The following is a 23807-nucleotide window of genomic DNA, read 5'->3' as shown; positions in this document are numbered from 1 at the left end:
CTTTGCTGGCATCCAGGCAGTGTACTTACTAGTCAGTAACTGAATTTTACGGAAACTGGCAGAATTACTAGCTCTTATCTCTCAGTTGTTTTTTTTTTCCTACATTGGGAGAGCTGAAATTAAGCACTTGATCAAAGTGCAGCCATCTTGTAAGTCATGTAGCCTCCCTTAATTTTATAACAACTTATGATGGCATTGCATTACTTACCAGTGCAAACAATACAAGGCTCACTGGAAATTCTTGCCTGGAACTTTTCATTATTCTGATTTCATCACTTCACCAACCACTGACTAATACTTCAACATAACTTTCTTCAAAACGTGTTTGTAATATGTTTATCATGTTTCTTATTATTTCATAAGCTTGCACACTTCTACACAACTTTTTAGGGATAACATTATTTAAAAGTTTTTTTCCACCACACAAAAGAAGAAAACAGAAGCCAGTGACACTCCAAACACGATTTAATAAAACACCAAACTGTTCCAAACTGCTCTAGCACCTCGGCTTTTACAAGCCTTTTACAGAGTATAAATCACTTGTAAAACATCATCCTTTATATACATCAATACTTAAAACATTAATTGGCATCCAATTAACCTTTGTAAAACCTCTTAAGGATACATTACTACAAAAAACATTTCCAATTGCATTTCTGACCGAGTCCCTTAGTATCAAACTTTAAAATAACGATGGATTCTTTCCTTCTTAACTGTTTTTTTTTTATATCCATCATCTCTAAACCATCTTTAAAAACTTGTTCCAGCACTGTTGCTTGCAATTCCCTAGGGCCCCCCCCCATGTTTTTCTAAAAAATGCATAACAACAGGGCTATATTCACTGCCCTTCCTAATGTCACGCATGTGTTCTTTCAGTCTTGTTGTCAGGCTTCTTCTACTTTTGCCGATGTAAAATTTATTGCATGAGCACCTTAGACTTGTGTAATTATATATACCAGTTTCTTGAAATTTTCTACCATTTATACTTGGAAAACTTTTTCTTATAAAGGAACAAATGCTACACTAACCACAGGGAAAAGTTCCCTATTCATTTACTTCCTTATATCTAAAAAGTCTTTCAAATTTCTTCTCCTTGTAAAAGAAAATCTTATTCTTCTGTTGTAAATATGTTCTAGAGTTTTATCATCTCTTAAAATGTCCCAAATGTATTTTATATTAGTTCCATAAACATTTCACTAAACACTGTATATTTAGTTACAAAGAAAATATCTTCATTCAAATTTGTACCTTTATTGCTCACTTTTTTTACATGCAACATCATGTTTTCTATTTCTTTCTCCCTTATTAATTTTATTTATATCTTCCTGTATTTTATTGGGTTTATACCCTCTATTAGTAAACATGTTTGTTACTTTACCCATTTCTTCATCAAAATCTTTTCTATCACTGCATAACCTCTTAATTCTGAGAATCTCACCATATGGCATTGAATCTACTTTGTGTGTCAGATGGCAACTCTCCCCATGTAATATATAATCCCGTTCCTCAAATTTCCTAAGAATCTTAGTTTTAATTCTTCCTTCCATCATTCCTTCCAGCATTATATTCAAATAGTTTACCTTATTTCCCTGCTGGAATCCATCAAATTTAATTTCAAATCTATTATTATGCAAGTCCCTTACAAACTCAGAGACTTGTTCCTGCCCTCCCCTACATAAGAAAATTAAATTGTCTATATATCTATAGTATTTCTCCATATATTTTATGTAGAACTCATTACCATAGATATATTCATCCTCATATAATCCCATAAATAAATTTGCATACATGGAGGCAAACACGGCCCCCATGGCTGTTCCTTGTAGCTGTTTATACAATTGACCATTAAATTCAAATATGTTATTTTCTAAACAAAAATGCATTCATTCAATTATGAAATGGGTTCTGGGATTGTCCCCCAAAAAATACAGAACCACTTCCGACCCAAACTCATGCTTATACTTGTATATAAGCTAGTCACATCCATAACCAAAAAATATTTATCCTTGTTCCAACTTATTTGTTTCACTTTCTCTTTGAAGTCAAATGCATTTTTAACCTAGGAAGATAATGCCATTGTTTTCAGCATTAAACAATAATGTAAAAGACTAGAGACATTGTGTGTGAAAAAACTATAAGCCGACAGTATAGGTCAGCCTGGAGGCTTCTCCATACTTTTGTGAATTTTTGGTACACAAAAGAAATGTGCTACAGTACTTCCTTCACTGTTGAATTTGTATAACACATCTTCCTCTGACAAATAATTCAACCTTATACCTCTCCTTAACAATTTTTCATAATCTTGAACAGCCTGCTGATAGTGATACATATCCACTTTCATATAAACGTCCTTATTATTTAAATGTGATAAACACATATCGAGGTACTGTGTACAATGCTGAACTACTAATTTGCCTCCTTTATCAGCTGGCTTGAAAATAAGTTCACTTCTCTTGCTCAGTTCTATTAGGCTTTTCCACTCTTCCTTTGTTAAGTTATATGCAACATTCCTACTTTTTCTACAGAACATTTCAAGTTTTCCAAGTATAAATGGTAGACAATTTCAAGAAACTGGTATACATAATTGCACAAGTGGGGGTATAGTATACAGTCTAAGGTGCCTATGCAATAAATTTTACATCAGAGAAAGTAAAAGAAGCCTGGCAACAAAACTGAAAGAACACATACGTGACATTAGGAAGGGCAGTGAATATAGCCCTGTTGTTATGCATTTTTTTAGAAAAACATGGGGGAACCCTAGGGAACTGCAAGCAACAGTGCTGGAACACGTTTTTAAAGATGGTTTAGATATGATGGATATAAAAAAAAAACAGTTAAGAAGGAAAGAATCCATCTTTATTTTAAAGGCTGATACTTTGAGTCCTAAGGGACTCAATCAGGAATGCAATTGGAAATGTTTTTTATAGTAATGTATCTTTAAGAGGTTTTACATAGGTTAATGGATGCCAATTAATGTTTTAATTATTGATGTATATAAAGGATAATGTTTTACAAGTGATTTATACTCTGCAAAAGGCTTGTAAAAGCCGGGGCTCTAGAGTAGTTTGGCGTTTTATTAAATTGTGTTTGCAGTGTCACTGGCTTATGTTTTCTTCTTTCATGTGGTGGAAAAGGTTTTCATCAGTGTTTTCGTCATATTATGAAAAAGTCTTTTTTTACACTGCACACTACCATTCTAACATCTTTTTTTATGATACATTATCCCAGCTACCATTTATTTTATCAAGATCATCTGTCTCCAAATCCTCTTCTAAAACCTTTTTCAAATGTTGGTGAAATAGTTTTATAACAATCTTACAATCAATATTATTCAAGGTAATATGGTTCCACTTTCATATATTTGCCTTAGCTCTCTTTTTACATAAAAATCTTATTACACCTTTGTAGATATATGTAGGATCATTAACTACTCCTTCCTTCTAGTCACTCACAATGTAAACAAAAATTGTTTTTGGTCTTTACTCATATTATTATAAATCTAATAATACAATACACCCACACCAGGAACTGATTACTGTTTTAATATATTACTCAGCTCCTGAAGTGCTGCATCTTTTTCCTAATGCTTCAAGTGACTGAAGTAGGTTTAGGCAAATTCCTTTAAGAGATGCTATTTTAGTTTACATTTAAAGAGGTCTAATGTATTCTCTTTCCTTATGTTTTCAGGAAAATTGTACAAGGCTGCTGGTCTAAGTTTAGAAATTTTTTTTTTTCACTTATGAAGGTTTTATAAAAGAGTCTACAGAGTATTACAGATTTGTTGAGGTCATCCCTAAGGTCATATGTTTTTTGTCTAATAAGCAGTTTATTTTTTGGTGCACATTGTCCATGTCTGATTATAATTGCACTCCGAGCAGCAAAGCAGTCCTGATTTGTAATGGAAGCCAAGTGAATCACTCCATGAGGACACAGTGACAGATGTTATCAGCACAAGTAAAATGAGACATAAATCATGCCACTTATTTCAGATGGCAGAAGGCACTTGCAGCCAGGCAGTTAGTTCTACTGACACAGGCTCACTGACCTGGGTTGATTTTTATCTATTCCATTAGTAGGACAGGATCACTTAAAGCAAACCTCGCACTGTGTTTCCTTCCTTGCAGATCTAAAAGATAAATGTGTTCACAAGAGCTGTCTCAGCTACAGCCTATCCCTGCTAAAGCCATAACAGAGGAGAGTAATGAGAATGGGAGTGCCTCGTCAAAGGGGGAAGGCTATCAGCTTCTTAGCTGCAGGTAGCACAATGCCACTGCCTAGGGTGGTGAGCTGGTGGTGGAGGCTGCAGTGGAGACAGAGAGAGAGAGCAATGGATAGGAGCATGCAAGAATGTAAAGCCTCCTAGAATGAAGTGCAGATTCACTTACTCAGTGGTCTGAACCATCAGGCCACCAGAGGATGGTGTGGCCTATACCATCAGTGCTAATTGATCACACTAGTATCCATATATAATGGCGGAGATGGTATACATTCATTTAGTCAATGAAATGATCTCTGAATGTTATTTTTGCCAAACCAGAATGTCGATTTTTAAAGTGGTGAACAGTCGGGAATGTCGTACAAAACACCGAATGCGACATTTCCAACTGCTCTACCACCTAAACAAGAGCTACCATGGGTCAAAAAGGGGGAATATTGTGTGTTTTGACTATCTCCGGATCGGAAATATGAGAACCTGCTGCACTGTTTTCGACATTTGGTATGTCAACAAGGTAACGGATGGCTAAATGAATGTATACCGGAGGAGACATTCTTTGTAATGTCCTACCTTTCCCCATCACCAGCTCTGCACTCTGTGTGCATCTGTCTATCCCATGCCCTCCTATCCTAATGCATGCACAGCTACTACTGTTTGTGCTGTTGTGTGTTTTTTGACCCTGAATAATGACCTTTCCCCTCCTTCTTTTCACTCTATATAAAGAAAAAGGTGCCCTATCACCCAAAAAATGGATGCCCTGTAACCCCATTTATATTTTCTGTGTAACATTCTGCTTGATGTCTTCCTCTTCTTCCCAGTTTCCTATATACCTCCCTTCTTCCCCTTTTACATATCAGGCATGCGTCCCCTGTACGTGGCTACCACAGCACTATAATTGCAGTTGCTGTGTAGCTACATAGCATGATGCAACATTCTGCGACACCCTACCAAGCGATATGCTAGCAATTACAGTACAGTCTCTATACATACAGCTTCATTCTGAGATGCAGTGGTCTGTGAAGTAACGTTTTCAGCTCTTGTGAGATATGTAAGATAGTGGGCTGCCACTATTTGCCTTACTCTTATCCTTCTCTGTATGTTTCACTGCACGGATGGGTCTACACTTAAACATTTGTTGCGTTTCTCACCTATGTAGTTCAGATCACAGTCATCTGCGCAAAAGCACTGCAAGTCTTACTTTACATATGCAATTAGTGTATGCATGCCACATGGAGCTGCTAAGCTGTGCAAGCCTTGAACAGGCAAGCGGTTCATAGGTTGGTACTAGGCTATCAGCCCTAGGGCCTATACAAGCCTAGCCATAACAATTCCCTGGCTATTTCTTCTCATACTATTTACTTCCCTGGACCCCTGTCTAGCAAGGCGAATGACGTGATCCCTGGGGTGAATTTCCTTTCTCCCATCCAATCGTCAAGGTTCCTTTTGAAGAGGGCCAAAGAGGCACTCTGCTTGACATGTATGGGCAAATCTATTCCAGAGTCTGGAGAGTCTCTGGGTCAGGAACCTATCCCTCCAACATGTTTTGTTTATTGTGATGACAAGGTTTAGATCCCTGGAGCGTGTGGCTCTGAGGGATTGGGATTTCTTTAAGTGTAGCATGACCAACAGCTCTGGGTTTGACATGGCCTTGTATGTTAAGCAGAGATCGCCTCTGAGTAGACGACATGCGACAGAGTATAGCTGGAGTTTTTTAAGGTGGTCAGTGTAGGGCATCTGCTTTAGGCCTGTGATTCTTTTACTGAAGTATTTCTGCGGCCTTTCTAGTTGTTGCAGATGTTTTGAGAGGTACATACCAAATGGGGCGTTGTATTCTATAATGGGTCTAATGAGGGATGAGTACAGTGGGACAATGACCTCCTTTTTTCTGGATGAAAAGCCCTTAGTGATGAGGTGTGCCACATAGAAGGCTTTCCTGACTGCTGTGGCGATGTGGTTATCGAAGGTGAGACCACTGTCCACCTGTGTCCCTAAATCTCTTATCACACTTTCGGTGTTTAGTGTACTGTCACCTATATGGTAATTCACAGACACATGTTTTTTTCCCAAAGGGGATAACTATACATTTCTTGGCAGTGAGCTTGAGCCCATGGCTCTGGCACCAAGCATCTGTTTCTGTAAGGCCCTTTTGTGGAGTATCCACATCATTTGGGGATTCAATAATGGCTCCCAGTTGGCAGTCATCTGCGAACTTTGTTAGACAGAGTCCCTTAGTGTTGGCCTGTACTTCAGAGAAGTAGATGCCAAACAAGAGCGGTCCCAGGACTGAACCCTGAGGTACTCCACTTGTCTGGAGCTGGATTTGGAGTCGGCTACTTTTACAGTGTGGGTTCCATCAGTAAACCAGTTAGCAACCCATTCGGTGACGGAGGGATTAATGCCCGGCTTAAGTTTATCTATGATTCCAGAGTGGGGGATGGTGTCAAAGGCCTTGGCAAGGTCTAGATAGGCTGTGTGGACCACCTTGCCTCTGGAGACTGATTACAAGAAGTCAATCAGGTTCAGGAGACAAGATCGGCCCTTCACGAACCCAAACTGGGTGGGGTCCAGTGTTTGAAGGTTGCCAATGTCTTTGTTTATAAGTTCCATAATAATATGCTCCATGGCCTTGCAGATAAGGCTCGTCAGACTGATGGGACGGTAGTTTCTGGGATCCAAGGTGGATCCCCCCCCTTGTGGAGTGGGATAACTGTAGCTCTGTGCCACTCAATGGGCACAAAACCTGAGGTGAGGCTATGATTAAACATGACACTTAGGTGAGGTGCCAGTTCATATTGTAGTTCATGTAGTACACAGCCCGGGATGTTATCTGGTCCCATGGATGCTGTATTCTTAGCTTTGGAGAGTGTGTTTTTTTACCTGTGTGCCCGTTATTACCGGAATTTGGCAATCTTCTGGTATTGAGATGGGCCATTTAGGGGGTGAGAGGGGGGTGAAGTTGGCACTGAATCGATCTGCCAGGATATTGGCAATATCCTTGGGACCAGTACATTTAATGCCATTATGTTGTAGCTCACAGCAAATCTGGGCATTGACATTTAGATTCTTGACATAGTTATAGAATGCCTTGTGGTTGTCTTTGGAATCTTTGGCAATTTTATTTTCGTAACTAGCTTTGGAGAATTTTATGAGGGATCTCAGTTTCTTACTGAGGCTGGTAAGGGAGTTTTTTGCATCCTGGGATTTTCCTCTTTTCTGCAACAGTTTCTTCCTTTTGTTGTAAAGTTTGTTTATGGCAGGGGAGCACCAGATTGGCTTCCTTTTTTTGGATGAGAGCATCTTGGTTCTACCTGGGATAGCATGATTCATGCATGACTGGATGTGCTCGTACAGTGCCTTAGTGTATGATTCAGCAGTTGAACTTTCAGTTCCCATCTGCATGGGTGTCATGAAGTTTGTCACTTCTGACTTGAGTAGCACAAAGTTGGCTTTGGAGAAGTTTTTTTATGGAGGTTTCCTTACTGGGGGATGGGGGTGGGATGTGGATGTTAAGGGTGATTAGCTTATGGTCAGACCTGACTAACGAGTGGGTGACCATAGGTGTGGAGCATCGATTTCCCATGTTGGTAATGACCAGGTCTAGGATATTGGAGCCCCTGGTGGGACTATGGATTAGTTGATCCAGGGCATTGGAATTTATGAATTCCAAGAACCGCTGGGCAAAGGTGTTGGTACAGGAGTAGTTTTCCCAGTTAATGGTAGGGTAGTTAAAATCACCCAGTATTAGGGTGTTTGGTTATATCTTAATATTTTCCAGTATGTTTAGAAAGGTGTAGTGAGAATCTTGGGGTATGGTGGGTGATCTGTAGCAAGCTACAATTTGGATTGCAGTCTTACCTAGTGTTAGTTGCACCTGGAGAATTTCAGACGCACTGTGTTGGGCAACTAGCCTGGTGGTGTGAATATCCTTGGTGAATTTTGACACTCCTCCACCTTTAGTGTTTCGGTCCCGGTTTGGTGACCAAAAAGTGTGGTAAGAGTTGTAGCCTGGTATTGCAGGGGTGCTCTCTGGAGCCTTGAACCAGGTCTCAGTTACTGCACAGATATCGATGTTCTCCATTCTTAGGAGTGCCTCAAGAGAGTGCATTTTGAGGTTTAGACTTCTAGCATTGAGTAGCATTACCTTCAGATTTTGCATGCATGTACCTGTTACAGTGGTGGTATTGTCCTTTGAACTTTGCCTAAAAAAGGCACTACACGGGTGGAAAGAGCCTTAGCCAGTAACCTGAATCCCAGGGACGACAGGTGCAGACCATCTCTAGCAAAGCATCGTGGTCTGTCAATCATGTCATCCCAGGCAGACAGATACTGGATCCCCTTTGAATAACACCAGAAGCTTAGCCAATTGTTGAAGTCAATCATTTTGTCCTTATATTGTGGTATCATTCTGGGCGAAGGCAAGATGCTACTCAGGGCTAGGGTCATACCTGCCTGGGCCACATGATCCGAGAGCTCTTCCATGTCTCTTTTCATGAAGTCCAAGGAAACACGTCTTAAGTCATTCACTCCAACATGGACAATGACAGAGTCATATTTGTACTTGTTGTGGAGGTTGGCATGATTAAGTTATTTACCTTACAAGCAAAGATACAGGGCTTGACTCTCACCCTTGAGGAAAACTGGGTAGGCTTAAAAAGGCCCACAAGGACAGTTAGCCTAGTATTCACCTATGAATCTTTTAAGAATTCCTAGCCTCAGACTTTGAAGAGAGTACTTTTTTCCTCATCTCATTCTTCTTAAAGTCTTTTTATAAAACTGTTCTTAAGCATTCCAGCCATCTTAAATTCACCTTCTTAAGACCTTCTCAGATTCTTTATCCTTCCATGATTTCTTAAACTGTTCTTATTGTATTCTAACTTTTTTAAGAATTTTAATCACAGTTTTCACAGCTTGAACACAGTACTCATAAATAATGTAATACACAGACTACCACATAAGTTCATAAGTTTAGTTTACTGTGTTCTGGCCCTTAAGTCCTGAAGGAACATAGACTCCTTAAAATCAGGATTAAACACTTGTTTACCAGATCATTTACCACCACCAGTAACGAGTGGTGTGCCTCAGGGCTCTGTCCTGGGGCCCCTCCTGTTTGGCATATACTTCTCAGAAGTACAAGCAAGCACGGAAGGGCTGTGGCTGACTAAGTTTGCGGATGACTGCAAACTGGGTGCTATAATAGAGTCTCCGGCCGACATGGAGATCCTCTAGAAGGGCCTAAATGAGACTGATGCATGGTGTCAAAGCCATGGTCTCAAGCTAAATGCAAAAAAATGCGTAGTAATCCCCTTTGGAAAAAACAGAGTACCCGCAAACTACAACATAGGAGGTAATCCCCTGAAATCTGAAGAAGAAATAAGGGATCTAGGTACCCAAGTAGATAGTCAGCTTTCCTCTGATAACCATGTTGCCAAAGTGATTAGAAAATCCTTCTATGTGACCCATCTGATCACGAAAGGGTTCGCATCAAGATCTAAGGATGTAATGGTGCCCCTCTACTCTTCCCTCATCAGGCCCATTATTGAGTACAGTGCACCAATTGGAATGTACCTGGCTAGACATCTCCAGCAGCTGGAGAGACCACAAAGGTACCTAACCAAGAGGATTACTGGCCTCAAACAGTTGCCCTATGCAGCACAACTGAAAAAGCTAAGACTGTTCTCTATTGCATACCGCTTTCTCAGAGGCGATCTCTGTCTAATGTACAGAGCCATGTCCAACCCAGAATTGCTGAACATGCTCCATCTTAGCAAAACCAAATCTACTCGAGCTACACGTTCTAGGGATATAAACCTCAACACAACAATGAATAGAACATGCTGGAGGGATAGATTCCCTTCGCAGAGACTTCCCTTACTATGGAACAGGGACCCGATCTACATAAGACAGAGCCCCTCACTTTCACTCTTCAAAAGGAACCTTGATGAGTGGATGGGTAACAGAAAGTTCACACCTGGGATCACACCAACAGCACTACTAGATAGAGGACAAGGGTACTAGCTGCTAGTACAAGGGTCTAGGGAACTACTAAAGGGGCGGTGAATACCGCACAACGTGGCTGGACTAATATATGCCTTCGGGCAGATAGCCCAGTACCAACCTATGAACCTATTTATCTTAAAAATTCTTGAAAAGTTCTAAGCTATTGGAGATGCATATCTAAAAAGGAAGATTATTCCAAATTACTGGAATGTGTTGAATGATATGGGAACTTGACTAGTTCTATTATGATTTATAGAAAATCTTAGATGCTTACGTCTAAGTGTTTTATTATTATTCAAGATCTTGAGATTCAATAACATTCTTGGTTATTAATTTTTTATGGTCTTAAATGCCTAAATCAGCTTCCCTCTATGATACATTGTAAAAGAAAGTCTTCCAAGATTATTTAACTCCCAATGACACATTTACACATTGTCTAACAGCAGCATCACAAATAACATTAACAAAACTATTCTAATCATAAAATATGACTTATATCAGTATTACAGACTTGAAATAATACATCAAATAGCCAAGAAAACCAGGTGAGAAATAAAAATGAAGTCAAACAGCTAATGATTCTGAAACAGAATAAAGAACTGAAACCACACAAGATAAATGCTGCTTTTAAAATGGCACATGCCAACTAATACTGGAAAAGAAACAAATCAAGAAAGACACAACCATTATTCAAGAAGACATTCACTGTTTAAGTAAAAAGGATGGATGACAAATGGTTTCAGTGAGAATCCCAGTTGTTACAATACTGCTGCCCCTTTCCAGAACAAGGATCCTATAATAAATTAGTTATTTTTTATGATCCATGTACTGCTTGCCCAAAACCTGATTACTACAAAAGAACTACAATCCATCTTAATGCATTTTTTACCTGCGAGACAGATCGAAGACTTTGATGTGTCCATTGTCGGTTCCTACAGTCAAGAAACTTCCACAAACATGGAGTAAGCAGGGATTTCCTTCAGAGTCTGAGAACACCAAAAGCTGTTTGACAGTTCCCTACAAAAGTGCTAAACCTGATAAGTAAACTTAATAAACAGATACACAAATCATTATTTGACACTTAGATAAACACATTTTAATATTATTAAACATAAGCCTTTTAGATAGGGTACAAAGAGAAAAACTCCATTAAGAATTAAAGTTTTAACTATAAATTAAGTTGTCACAATCATAGACAAATACTTACTGCTTATGACAGAAGTTAAAGATATACACAGTACTTAAGAAAAGATCAATAAATAGATTCCAGGTATTTTCAGTACAGTAAAGTTTGATTTTCTGCTAGAATTTTGTCTGAAGTAAAGGTATAAAACACAGCTATCTAATGTATAATACTAATGATGTATACCCTAAACCTAGAGATTTACAGAAAGATATTTAACATTCTTCCAGAGGAGTTCTAGAAGTTTACACTCAAACTTCATTCTTATGGTTAAATGGTTGTATCCAGAGGCTATGACAAAATCAAGCTATATAATAACAGCTATATTCTTAAAGTATCAACTGATCTTTGAGAGGATTCTGCTTGCTGAGTCAGTTACTAATTTATCCTCACGTTCATCCTAATTTGGTGACTTTTTTCTGAAGCTGCTACACTGGGGGTATGATGAAGCAGCATTACAAGAGTGCAAACTGTGATGTCTTCCTCCACATTAGATGAGTATATCTAGCCACTGAGCCAGCCAGTTAACTCCTAATCGCAGTGTCAAAGTAACTACACTTAAACCATGAAATACAATGAAGATTCATACCTACAGTTTGCAAAGATATACAAGTCTATCTGTTGAAAAGTAAAAATACTCTAGTAGCAGCTTGTGAACGAAATGCCACCTAAGCACATGAGGATGGCAGAAGGGGATCTGTGACTCACTAAGCAGGGTCTGCTGAAACAGCAACTGATAATGTTTTCTTTAGGTCTTTCTTGCCCCCTTGCCTACAAACCATCAACCCTTCTCACCTGGACATGAGCCTGTTTGTTCCTTCCTGAAGAGGATCATCCCTAAATCTATATGGTAAGAGACAGTCATTTAGGCAGCCAAGAGTGCAGTTTGTGCCCTAGACATCATTCCACCTACTAGGGCATTTCTACATATTCTCTTCCTTGTATCCTATCCTATTCTAACTGTTAACTGAGCCTCATCTACCTTTAACCTTGGCATATTTAATTCTTCCATAAACAGTTCCATTTGTACTTTTTCTTGATTTCCACATTTCTTTATTTTATAGATTTTCATAAAATTTCCAAAATATTTTAATGCTTCTCTACAGGACCTCTAGTTATTTTGCTTTTTATAGGCCCCTAAGGCTGGCAACAACCCTTTCTGTTTTCTGTTGCTTGAGTCATTGCGCTAACAGCTATTGTACTCTGGAGTTATTATCAAAAACAGTTGCTTAACAGCAATCTTTCTAAACTCATGCATATTATCCAGGTAGTCCTTTTTTTTCTCTTTAGCACTCTGCAGTACTGCTTCTTCTTGCTCTGTGAGATCCCCCTATTCTGCAATACTTTAACCTTTGTCAGTCACACTAAACAATTCTTATTACTTATTAATCACAGCTCTTTTTTCTTTTATTTATACCCTGTTTTTAAACTCTGCTTTCATTTTATCCAACCCCCTAGCTATGTTTTTTTGAAGAAATTTCTATCTTCCCTAACAACTCCTGAATAATTTCCTCTACCCGATAGGTGGGGACTTGCCAGTGTCTCATTTTTATTTCATTACCTTGCATTTTTATTTTAGTTATTATTGGCATGTAATCTAGAATAGTTATTGGATGTGTATCAAAAGATGCTTCTTGTTTTAAAAAAGGGGCAGGAATTGAATAATTTATATAATGTTGCTTTGGTTATATGATATATAGCAATATATGTGAAGCATAATGTTTAATTTTAACTTGTTAATGCAGTTTGATTACTTTTATATAAATGCAAATGTGTCTATGTCACAAGTGATAATTCAATAAAGGTGCTAAAAAAGACTTTCCAATTAAATGCACATGTTCCTGTGAAATATAATTTCTGTTTAGCCTAGCCCATTTTTTTGTACCTTGGGAAATATTACATAAGTTCTCCCCGAGCTCCTACTACTGAATTTACATCTTCCATTATCAAATATTTTCTTAAATTTCTTCAACAATCTACCCTCTTTGGTTATATTTCACTTCCAGACCCCCAGTTACAACCTCATTGCTGGAAATCATATTCCACTCTCCACCTTTAAGTAATATTCTCTGCTGCACTTTTTCTGCACTTCCTACCATGCTGCTGGCAAATGTACGCTCACCAGAGAGCAAGATGGACTACTTAAGGATGGATCTTTTCACACAAACCAAGGTGAGAAATAGCTGTTTACTTGTGTTCACTGAATCTTGGCTGAATTCCAGTATAAATGATAGTAAAATATATGTACAGGGGATGTCATTATTTGTTGTAAAAAGAATTAAATTTCTGTGTGGCAGATCTCGTGGAGGAGGTGTGTGTGTGTGTGTGTGTGTGTGTGTGTGTGTGTGTGTGTGTGTGTGTGTGTGTGTGTGTGTGTGTGTGTGTGTGTGTGTGTCAACAACACCTTGTGTACAAACTGTAAAATAATCACCTCTCACTGCTCAGAGAACATTGAGTTCATGTCAATAAAATGGAGGCCCTTCTACTGACCTAGGGAGTTCAATGGAGTGAGCTTAACAGCTGTCTACATTCCTCCAAATGCTAATACCAATGAGGCATTACACTTTCTGTATCTGTACCTAAATGACCAACAGAATAAGAACTCAGAGTTTGCTCATATAACTGCAGGTGATTTCAACCAGGCTGACCTGAAATCTGTATTACTCCACTACCATCAGCATGTGAACTTTGCAACAAGACGGAAGAACACTCTGGATAAGGTGTACACAAACATAAAGCTGGCCTACAAAGCAGTACATTATCCATGCCTGGGCAACTCAGACCATCTGGCCATCATGCTGTTTCCTGCATATAAACCATTGCTAAAAAGGGGGTAAACCAACAACCAAACAAGTAAGGTTATGGTGAAATACCACAAATAGATTTAATCTTAGGTTTGATGGTCTACAAGTAGGAGTAGAAGTACATTATTTGGGCATCATTTTGAGACGTGATGCTAGGGGCAAAGTACGAACAATAATATATAGGTTCATAAGTGGGTACTAGGCTATCTGCCTGAAGGCATTTATAAGCCTAGCCAGAATGTGTTGGCCTTCGCCGCCCCCTTAGATTAGTTCCCTGTGCCTCTGTCCAGCAGTGCCACTGAAGTGATCCCCAAGGTAAACTTTGTTTCCCATCCACTCGTCAAGGTTTCTTTTGAAAAGTGTTAGCGAGGAGCTCTGCCTAATGTAGATTGGGATCTTGTTCCAAAGCATGGGAAGTCTCTGGGACAGGAATCTATCCCTCCAGCACGTCATAGTTACTGTTGTGGTGAGGTTTAGATCTCTAGAGCGTGTGGCTCAAGGGGATAAGGTTTTCTTTAGATGGAGCATCTCCATCAATTCTGGGTTGGACATGGCCTTGTATGTCAGGCAGAGATCATCTCTGAGTAGGCGGTATGCAACAGAGTACAACTGTAGTTTCTTCAGGTGAGCTGCATAGGGCATTTGTTTGAGGCCATTGATCCTCTTGGTGAGGTATTTCTGTGGTCTTTCCAGCTGTTGCAGGTGTCTTGTAAGGTACATCCCAAATGGGGCGCTGTACTCTAAGATGGGTCTGATGAGTGATGAGTAGAGGGGCATAATGACCTCTTTTGATCTGGATGTGAACCCTTTCGTGATTAGGTGGGCCACGTAGAAGGATTTTCTAACCACTTTGGCAATGTGATTATCAAAGGTGAGATTACTATCTACTTGGGTCCCCAGATCCCTTATTATGTATTCCATATTTAGTGGACTACCACCTAAGTGGTAGTTTGTGGATACTTTGTTTTTTCCAAAGGGGATGAATATGCACTTTTTGGCATTTAGCTTGAGGCCATGATTTTGACACCAGGTATCCGTCTCAGTGAGACCTTTTTGGAGGATGTCTGTGTCAGCTAGAGAGTCAATTATAGCACCTAGTTTGCAGTTGTCTGTGAACTTGGACAGCCATAGTCCTCCTGTGCCTGCCTGTACCTCTGAGAAGTATATGCCGAACAGGAGGGGTCCAAGGACTGAGCCCTGGGGAACGCCACTTGTAACCGGTTTAGAGTTGGACCTAGCTCCCACAACTCTCACCAAGTGGGTTCTGTCCGTGAGCCAGTTGGCTGGTGAGCTTGTCTATAATACCAGAATGGGGAATGGTGTCAAAGGCTTTAGCAAGGTCTAGGTAGGCTGCGTGTACCACCTTTCCCTCGTGTATAGCCTTGGTAACTGTCTCAAAGAAGTCCACCAGGTTTAGGAGGCATGATCTGCCCTTAACAAAGCCAAACTGAGTAGGGGTCCAGTGTTTGGAGGTTCCCAATGTCTCTGTTAATGAGTTCCATAATGATGCGCTCCATAGCCTTGCAGACCAAGCTAGTCAGGCTTATAGGGCGATAGTTCTTGGGGTCTGTTGTGGCTCCACCTTTGTGGAGAGGGATAACCGTTGCTGTACGCCACTCCATGGGTAAGTAGCCTGTGGAGAGGCTGAATTTGAACAGTGTGTTTAGGTGAGGGGTTAGTTCGTCTTTGAGCTCGTGTAGGATGCAGCCTGGGCCACCGTCCGGTGCCACTGATGCTGTGTTTTTGGCTTTGGAGAGGGCTGTTTTAACCTGAGTGTCTGTGATTTCAGGGACTCTACATTCTTCTGGTATGGTTATGGGCCCTTTTGTGGGTGAGAGGGGGGGTGAAGTTTGAGCTGAATCTGTCTGTCAGGATGTTGGTGATATTGGATATATAGAAAGTTTGAGGAGCAAAATCATATATCACATGGCGAAAGTTGTCACCCGCCACATACACTAAAATCTATTCCATATGGAGAATTTGTACAAATTAGAAGGCTTTGTAATAACAAAAATGAAACAGAACAAGAGATAAAAAAAAAGCTAAATGTAATTTTTTTAGATCGAGGGTACTAAATAAAGTGGACAGAAGAAGCAATGTATACGTTTAATATTAGAAGAATAAGACATTATCAGTTGCCAGAAAAATCATTACAAGAAACTGGAAATCCAGTACTACTCCCTCACTTCAAGAATTCAAAACTTTACTTCTGGAAGTCTGTAATTTCGAATATTTAACTATCAAATCAAGATCTCCTCGGAATACTGTTAAATGCAATATATGGAAAAAAGTCTACAATTTATTACAAAAGTAATTAACTCATTTATAATTGTTGATAATGTCTTTGTATACAGTTTATTTATGTTTGTTGCATCATTATTTGACTATCTATTTGAAAACTGTTCATTTCTAATGTACATATTTATTCTTCAATTTTAATTCTAATAAAACTATTAAAAAAAAAAAAAAACGAAGAAGAAGAATAAGACAATTCCAGAGAACAAACGGGATTTATTACCAGAGTTAGATAAAATATTTTTTGTTACTAGGTATTCATTGTTTTCACATAAAATAAATAACATTAAGATATTTTTGGGATATTTTGGCAAAATGTATTAACTTATACAATTCGAGTCAGTTAGAAATTTCTTTCTCTAAAGGTAGACGTATACAAGCCTTTGTGGTACATGGCAGATTTCAGTTACCTATTATAGAAATTAATCAAGAAAAAATGCAAGTGCTGTGCATATGTAGTAAAATGTTTTGAATATATTAATGGAAAATAATTCCAGGTAAAAGGAATGTATGGATGTCAAAGTGAAAATGTAATACATGGGATACAATGCCCGTGTAAGAAGTTTTATATTGGAGAAAGCAAAAGAAGCTTTGCAACTAGGTTAAGGGAACATATTAGAGATGTAGTTAAAGGAAGAGATGAAAATCCAGTTGCAGTACATTTTAAGGAAGCACATAATAGTAATCCCATAGGCTTAACAGCTACAATTTTAGAACAAATTACAAATGATGGTATTAATATTACTAATGTAAAACAAAAATTGTGGAGAAAAGAAACTACTTTGATTTTAAAATATGGAACTTTGATTCCTGGGGGCATGAATAGAGAATGCAACTGGAAATGTATGCTTTAAAGTATTTGAGTTTTTAATCATTAAATTGAATAACTGATTTATTTGCAGATGTATAAAATGAAGAGATTTGAGGAAAATGGTATACTCTGTAATGGTAAGGTTGCCAAGGCGCTAGAAAGATTGCATTGTTTGATATCTTTTATTGTTTTTAATAAACGATAGTAAGTGGATTCTACTGTCATTGGCTTTGTGGTATTTCATCTTTGCTTCGGCTACTTTTCGTGGTTTCAGTAAGTAAGGATATGGCCTGAGGGAAAAGTCTCTGCACTGCAGGACTGCTTCACATGCACGGACTGGTCGGTGTTTAGAGAGGCAGCTGAGAAGAACTAACATATAGACCTGGAGGAGCATACAGAATCAGTGATGGCCTACATTTCAAAATGAGTTGATGATGTAACAGTTATCAAAAGCATCATCATTCGTGCAAACCAGAAACCTTGGCTGTCTTTTGACGTATATGAGCTCTTAAAGGCGCTCAATGCCATATTGAAATCAAAGGCCAAGGATGTCCTAAGAGAGGCCACAGGAAATCTAAGTAGAGGTATAAAAGAGGCAAAGAGGACCTAAGGACAAAAAATTCAGGGACACTTCTCTGACCAAAGGGATTCCAGATGTCTCTGGCAAGGCATACAAGCAATAACTAATTACAGGCCTGCATCCTCCCCATGTGATGACAAAACATAATTTCTGAATAAAATAAACACCTACTTCAGCAGATTCAACATGGATAACAACACTGTAGCAAGTAAGCCCCCTGTCAAACAGGGTGAAGAGGTGCTATGTCTCAGCACATCTGATGTTCTGAAGACCCTGAGAAGAGTAAATCCAAGATAAGCAGCTGGTCCTGATAATATTATGGGAAAGGTTCTTAGAGAATGTGCTACTCAACTGTCCACTGTACTAACTGATATTTTCAATATATCCCTGCATCTAGCCATTGTACCTAAATGCTTCAGACATATGCCAATCATCCCTTTACCCAAGAGATCTCAACCAACAAGTCTAAATGATTACTGACCAGTTGCTCTTACATTTACAGTAATGAAGTGTTTTGAGCAGCTAATCAAGAATCATACCTCTTCAAATCTACATGCAACACTGGACACATTACAGTTTGCTTATAGATCTAACTGCTGCATGGCTGATGCTATAGCTATAGCACTTCATAATTCCTTCTAGAAAACAAGAATTGCTATGTCAGAGTGCTGTTCATCGATTTGAGTTCTGCCTTCAACACTATCATTCCCCAGAATCTGATAGCGAAGCTGATCCAGCTGGGCATCAACACCCCCATGTAACTGGATACTGGACTTTCGCATAAACAGACCCCAAAAGGTACGTGTGGGAAATAAAAGTTCAAACAGTATCACACTAAGAATGGATGTCCCAAAAGGCTACGTCCTGAGTCCTCTACTGTTCACCTTGCTGTAGCATGACTGCATGGCCAAGCATGAATCCAACAAAATAATCAAGTTCGTGGATGATACCACTGTTATACGTCTTGTCAGGAATGGAGAAGAAACAGCCTGCAGGTACGAAGTGGAGCATTTGATAGGCTGGTGCAACAGCAACAATCTGGCCTTAAATGTAAGCAAGACCAAAGAATTAATAGTTGACTTCAGTAGGACACAGGAGATACTTCACCCTCTGGAGATTAAGGGGGTGGCAGTGGAAAGAGTCAAAAGTACCAAGTCCCTGGGGTGTGCAACATCTCTGATGATGTATGCTGGACTCACATTAACCACACAGCGAAGAAGGCACAACAACGTCTGCACTTCCTATGGAAAGTGAGGAAGGCAAACCTGGCACAGACCATCCTCAAATCCTTCTACAGGGGGACCATCGAGAGTATCCATGGTAATAACATCATTGTATGGCACGGAAACTGCAAAGCATTTGAGTGCAAGGCTTTCCAGATGGTAGGGAAGGGAGCGAAAAAAATCACTGGTTCTATGGATGAGATGCATAAGACTAGGTGAGTGGAAGAGCTAGGAAGATAATAGATGACCCCATCCATCCTGAGCATGGCATGTTCTTCTACCTCTTATCAGGGAGACAATATCGCAACTTACACTGCAAAACATCTAGACTGAAGAGGAGTTTCTTCCTTCTATCCATAAGGCTACTGAACTCAAATGTCAAGCATGACAGTAGATAACAGGATCAATATGCCACAAGCTGTGGTATACTATCTATAGTAACTATTTGGCAATTGCTTAATAACTAGAGCAGTTACACGATTTCTTCTATTACTATTAGTGCAATAGCCAGAGTGAGTCATCACTCCATATATATGTGCAATATGAACAGAGTTTATTACACTACTAATGTGGATGTGCAATATTCTAAGCAAATCACAGTGGGAATTCTTAGTCTGTGCAATACCTACTAGTACAATATTGTCTAATGCCTTAATGTCCAATATGTGGTAGATTTATGTGTAGTCAAGTATCTTAATGATTACTGTATGTGAATCTCTCTTATTTTCCCTCTAGTTATCTGTTATGTTATGTCTTGCACTAGGACCAAGAGACAAAACTTTGGTAAGCTGGCACTGCTAGGTACATCTCACCGACAATAAAATTTACTTTGACTTGATAATTTCTGACAGAATTTTCTTAAGCTCCATTGTAGCAGTTTTAGGTGGAATATGAATACATGCCAGCATAATCCTCCTCTCTTACCAGTAGCCCCTTACTATTACAAATATTTTTTCCTCTTATCTCACTATTGGAGCATCTCTAGCAATTAATATAAGCACCCCTTTTCCTTTGCCCTAAATACTCTGCTGAATAACAATCTTGAAATCTTTTCTTTATCAAATTCACATGTTCATTTTTTCCAAGTGTGTCACCTGTAGCATAGCTATTCACACTCTTTTATTGCATACACCTGTGAGACCATTCACATTCAAAGATAATATAGTAAGTGTTGCAATTATGACAAGAAGATTCAATAAAGCCTACACTAAGTGTACACTGTTCTGAGGAATGGACGACACAGACATAACCCACATCTTCTTCCTTCTAATTTTGGTATCCCTACTGATATTCTTGCAGCTTTAAATACTGACAGGGATTTATATAGGTTAACACAAAGTGTAGACTACATGTACACTTAGTGTAATCTTTCTGAGTGACTAGAAAGTACAAAAAATGAGTTAAGAATTTTATTGAATGCATATCGTATACATTTCGTGTACACTTATTTCCACCTGTTACGTAAAACAGCTTTTTTTAATGTATAATGTTAGCTTTTGTGTTACATGCATACGCTAATCTTTGGCAGGTTGATCTTTTACACGGTTGTTTCTTGTCCTATCCATTTGAACTTATGTCACATCTTATACGACTTTTTGTTTTAATGAAAACCCTGAAACAAAAATGTAAATCCATCCCCAGAACACCCGCATAACCTATTAATATAAACACACAAAACACCTTCAAATAATGAAGTTTAAACTACCATCTGTTACTTTGATGAAAGATATTCAGAACCCATTTGTCTGAAGCAATCTGTTGCCAAAGAGAAAAAAAAATGAGTTTAAGACTTTCTGGAATTAAAAGGAGGCCAGAGTGGAAGTGGGTCACAGGTCTCTTCAATGGGCAGTTAGACATATTGAATGGTCCTTGCTTTAGGGAAGTTAGAGACTTCTTTTTGAACTCCCTTGCCATTCTTTCCTAAATGTATGTTTACCTGAATTCTGTTGAGACTGTTTATTCTGTTTTCCATTAAAACTAAAAGAGGAGAAAGAAAATCACTTGAATAATTGAGAAAAGGAGAGCTGAAAAATCTTAAGAGATTTTCTGGATCAGTTTGCTGTTTCATCTCACTTTTTGATGACCTCTGCAGCAGAAGGCCCGAACACAATCTCTATCCAAGGGAGAATTTAAAATGTAATTTTTAACATCATCAGGAAGGTTCTAAGAATGCAGCCATGCAAACCTTCTTAAAACAGTGCTAGTGGCCATAAACCTGGAAGAAGTATCAAGAGAGACATACACACACTGCAAACAATGAGTAGTGAGTAGTCACCTGCGCAAAAGACAAAACTAAGTTATTTAAAGCAAATTCTTCCTAAGAAGAAGAATTAAAAAACTTACGTACTCACCACAACTAGTTATCTGTGTTTCCATTTTCATTCTTTCTCACCCCATGGGTTCAAATCCAATCCTTCGATCTGACTCGGCTACATAGGTTCATAGGTTCATACTAGGCTATCTGCCCAAGGGCATTTATAAGCCTAGCCCATAGTTATGTGGCTTTCGCCACCCCTTTAGTTTGAATAAAACTATGCCTATTATTTTGCTGTGCCTCTGTCAAGCAGTGACACTGAAGTAATCCCTGGGGTATATCTGCGATCTCCCATCCATTGGTCAAGATTCCTCTTGAACAAGGCCAGCGAGGTGCTCTGCCTCACATGTACCGGGATTTTCGGATACAGCTCTCAAGCTCCTCCCTCCACCAATAATGCACTATTCCATCCTGATTACCTCATATCGAGTCTGTTGCCATATAACCGTATAGCTAAACAGAAACAGACATAGTTGATAAAGAAAGATAGGGCTCAAACCAGTAACTGTTAGTTCCAAATACAATCCAATAAGTCTCTCCAGAAAAAATGGATGGGGAACAGATGAGAGGGAAGTTGAGGAAGAATGAAAATGGACAACACAGATGCTAAGAATGAAAAGGGACAACACAGATGCCTATTTATGGTGAGTACATAACTTTTAAATCTGATGTTGCCCTTTTCATTCTTCCTCAACTCACAGGACAGAATCCTCAGCTAAGTTGATCTTGGGTGGCCCTCATGGAAGGATATTCCGGAGTACTATCAAACCAAAGGTGGCTCTGTTTCTGGACATAATATCCAATTTTCCAAGAGTAAGAAAGGTATAAACACTGGACCATGTGGCTGCAGCACAAGTATCATCAATAGATGTTCCTGACTAAAAAGCAGATGAAGCAGCCATGGATCTAGTTGAATAAGCCTTGGGAGGTTTAGGTAAGGTCATGCATTGTTGTGAATAAATCCAAGAAATACAGTCTGTAATCCTTTTCACTAGAGTGACTTTAGAGACTAGACAACCCAATCTTTTTGTGAAAAAGAGACAAGAGTTGATCTGATTTTCTAATTTCTTCAGTCTTGTGAAGATAAAAACATAACTGTCTGTGCACATCAAGGAGATGAAGCATGTACTCTTCCTTATTTGAGAAATTTGGAAAGAATACTGGTAAACGAATGGAATGATTAATGTTATTTTCAAAAAACACTTTTGGTAAAAAAGAAGGGTTTGTCCATAAAGTAACCCTATCTTTATGAAAAATTATGTAATGGGGTTTTAGAAGAAATAGCCTGAGTTCGGATATTCTGCTTGCAGAAATAATGGCTAATAAGATAATTAGAAGTTATGTACCTACCATAACATTCCATGTTAGTTGTCTTCTCTCGCCTTCTTTCTTGCTGGATGGGTTCGGAGCCGATCCTCGGCTCTGACTCGGCACTTGCTAAGCTCCAGAGTCACTTTTACCAGCTCGAGGCAGCCCCATATCCCATGATGCAAGGCGGTAATTACCCAGATCTCGTTTGGTATCTAGAGGAAAAACTGCCTATAAAAACTTTCCACTAAGGAAAGAGAAACAACTAACCTAAAAAGGCTGTAAGGGAAACCAGGTAATCAAGGACAAGAACTATCTGGTGTCCAAGGAGAAGAATCTTCCAGAGAAAAGGGGAGATCAAGGTCTGCCCAGGCTAGGGGGACAGGAGGGAGGGACGCAAGAAAGAAGGCAAGAGAAGACAACTAACATGGAACGTTATGGTAGGTACATAACTTCTAAATGTTAAGTTGTCAATCTCGCCTTCATTCTTGCTGGATGGGACCGCGTCCCTAGCACCTCTATCCTGGGTGGCTCAATGGAACAGACTCTTGAGAACAGTGGAACCAAAGCTTGCCCTGTCCCTGGAGGCCAAATCCAATTTGTAATGAGAAACGAAGGTATGAGGAGTGGCCCAAGTGGCTGCTGCACAAATAGTACCTAAGGGTAGTCTAGCCTGAAAAGCTGTAGAAGTGGCTAGACCTCTTGTGGAATGAGCTTTAGGTTTTGAGTTCAGCTGTCTGCCCCTAAGCTGATAAATGTCAGAAATGGTGGAAGATAGCCATCTGGATAAGGTCACCTTAGAAACAGGGAGACCTTTTTTATTTTCAGCAAAAGACAGGAAAGAGCTGATCGGACTTCCTAAATTGCTTTGTTCTGTCCAAGTAATATCTAAGTTGGCGATGAACATCTAGGTAATGCAATTTTTGTTCCGCCCTGTTAGAATAATTTGGAAAAAATACAGGGAGATCAATGGATTGGTTTAACTTTGTCTTAGAAGCAACCTTGGGCAAAAAGGATGGATTGGTTCTCAAGGATACTCTGTCTTTGTGGAAGACCAAATAAGGGGGACGAACACA

At 39.1% G+C, this 23807-nt stretch overlaps 1 protein-coding gene across 1 annotated transcript in view; it reads right to left on the bottom strand.

The window, feature by feature from the left end:
* IFT140 (intraflagellar transport 140) overlaps positions 1 to 23807 on the bottom strand; it is a 3212973-nt gene that overhangs the window by 1974239 nt on the left and 1214927 nt on the right. Inside the window, exon 16 of the mRNA XM_044089294.1 lies at positions 11103 to 11230. Within this exon, the coding sequence (XP_043945229.1) occupies positions 11103 to 11230 (128 nt within the window). The remainder of the gene's footprint in view (positions 1 to 11102; positions 11231 to 23807) is intronic.

The sequence above is a fragment of the Protopterus annectens genome, chromosome 12.part0, assembly GCF_019279795.1.
Source record: "Protopterus annectens isolate FY-2018-M chromosome 12.part0, PAN1.0, whole genome shotgun sequence".
Taxonomy (NCBI): Eukaryota; Metazoa; Chordata; order Ceratodontiformes; family Protopteridae; genus Protopterus; species Protopterus annectens.
Note: the sequence above shows the minus strand (reverse complement) of the source record. Positions and strands in the feature narration are given on the sequence as shown.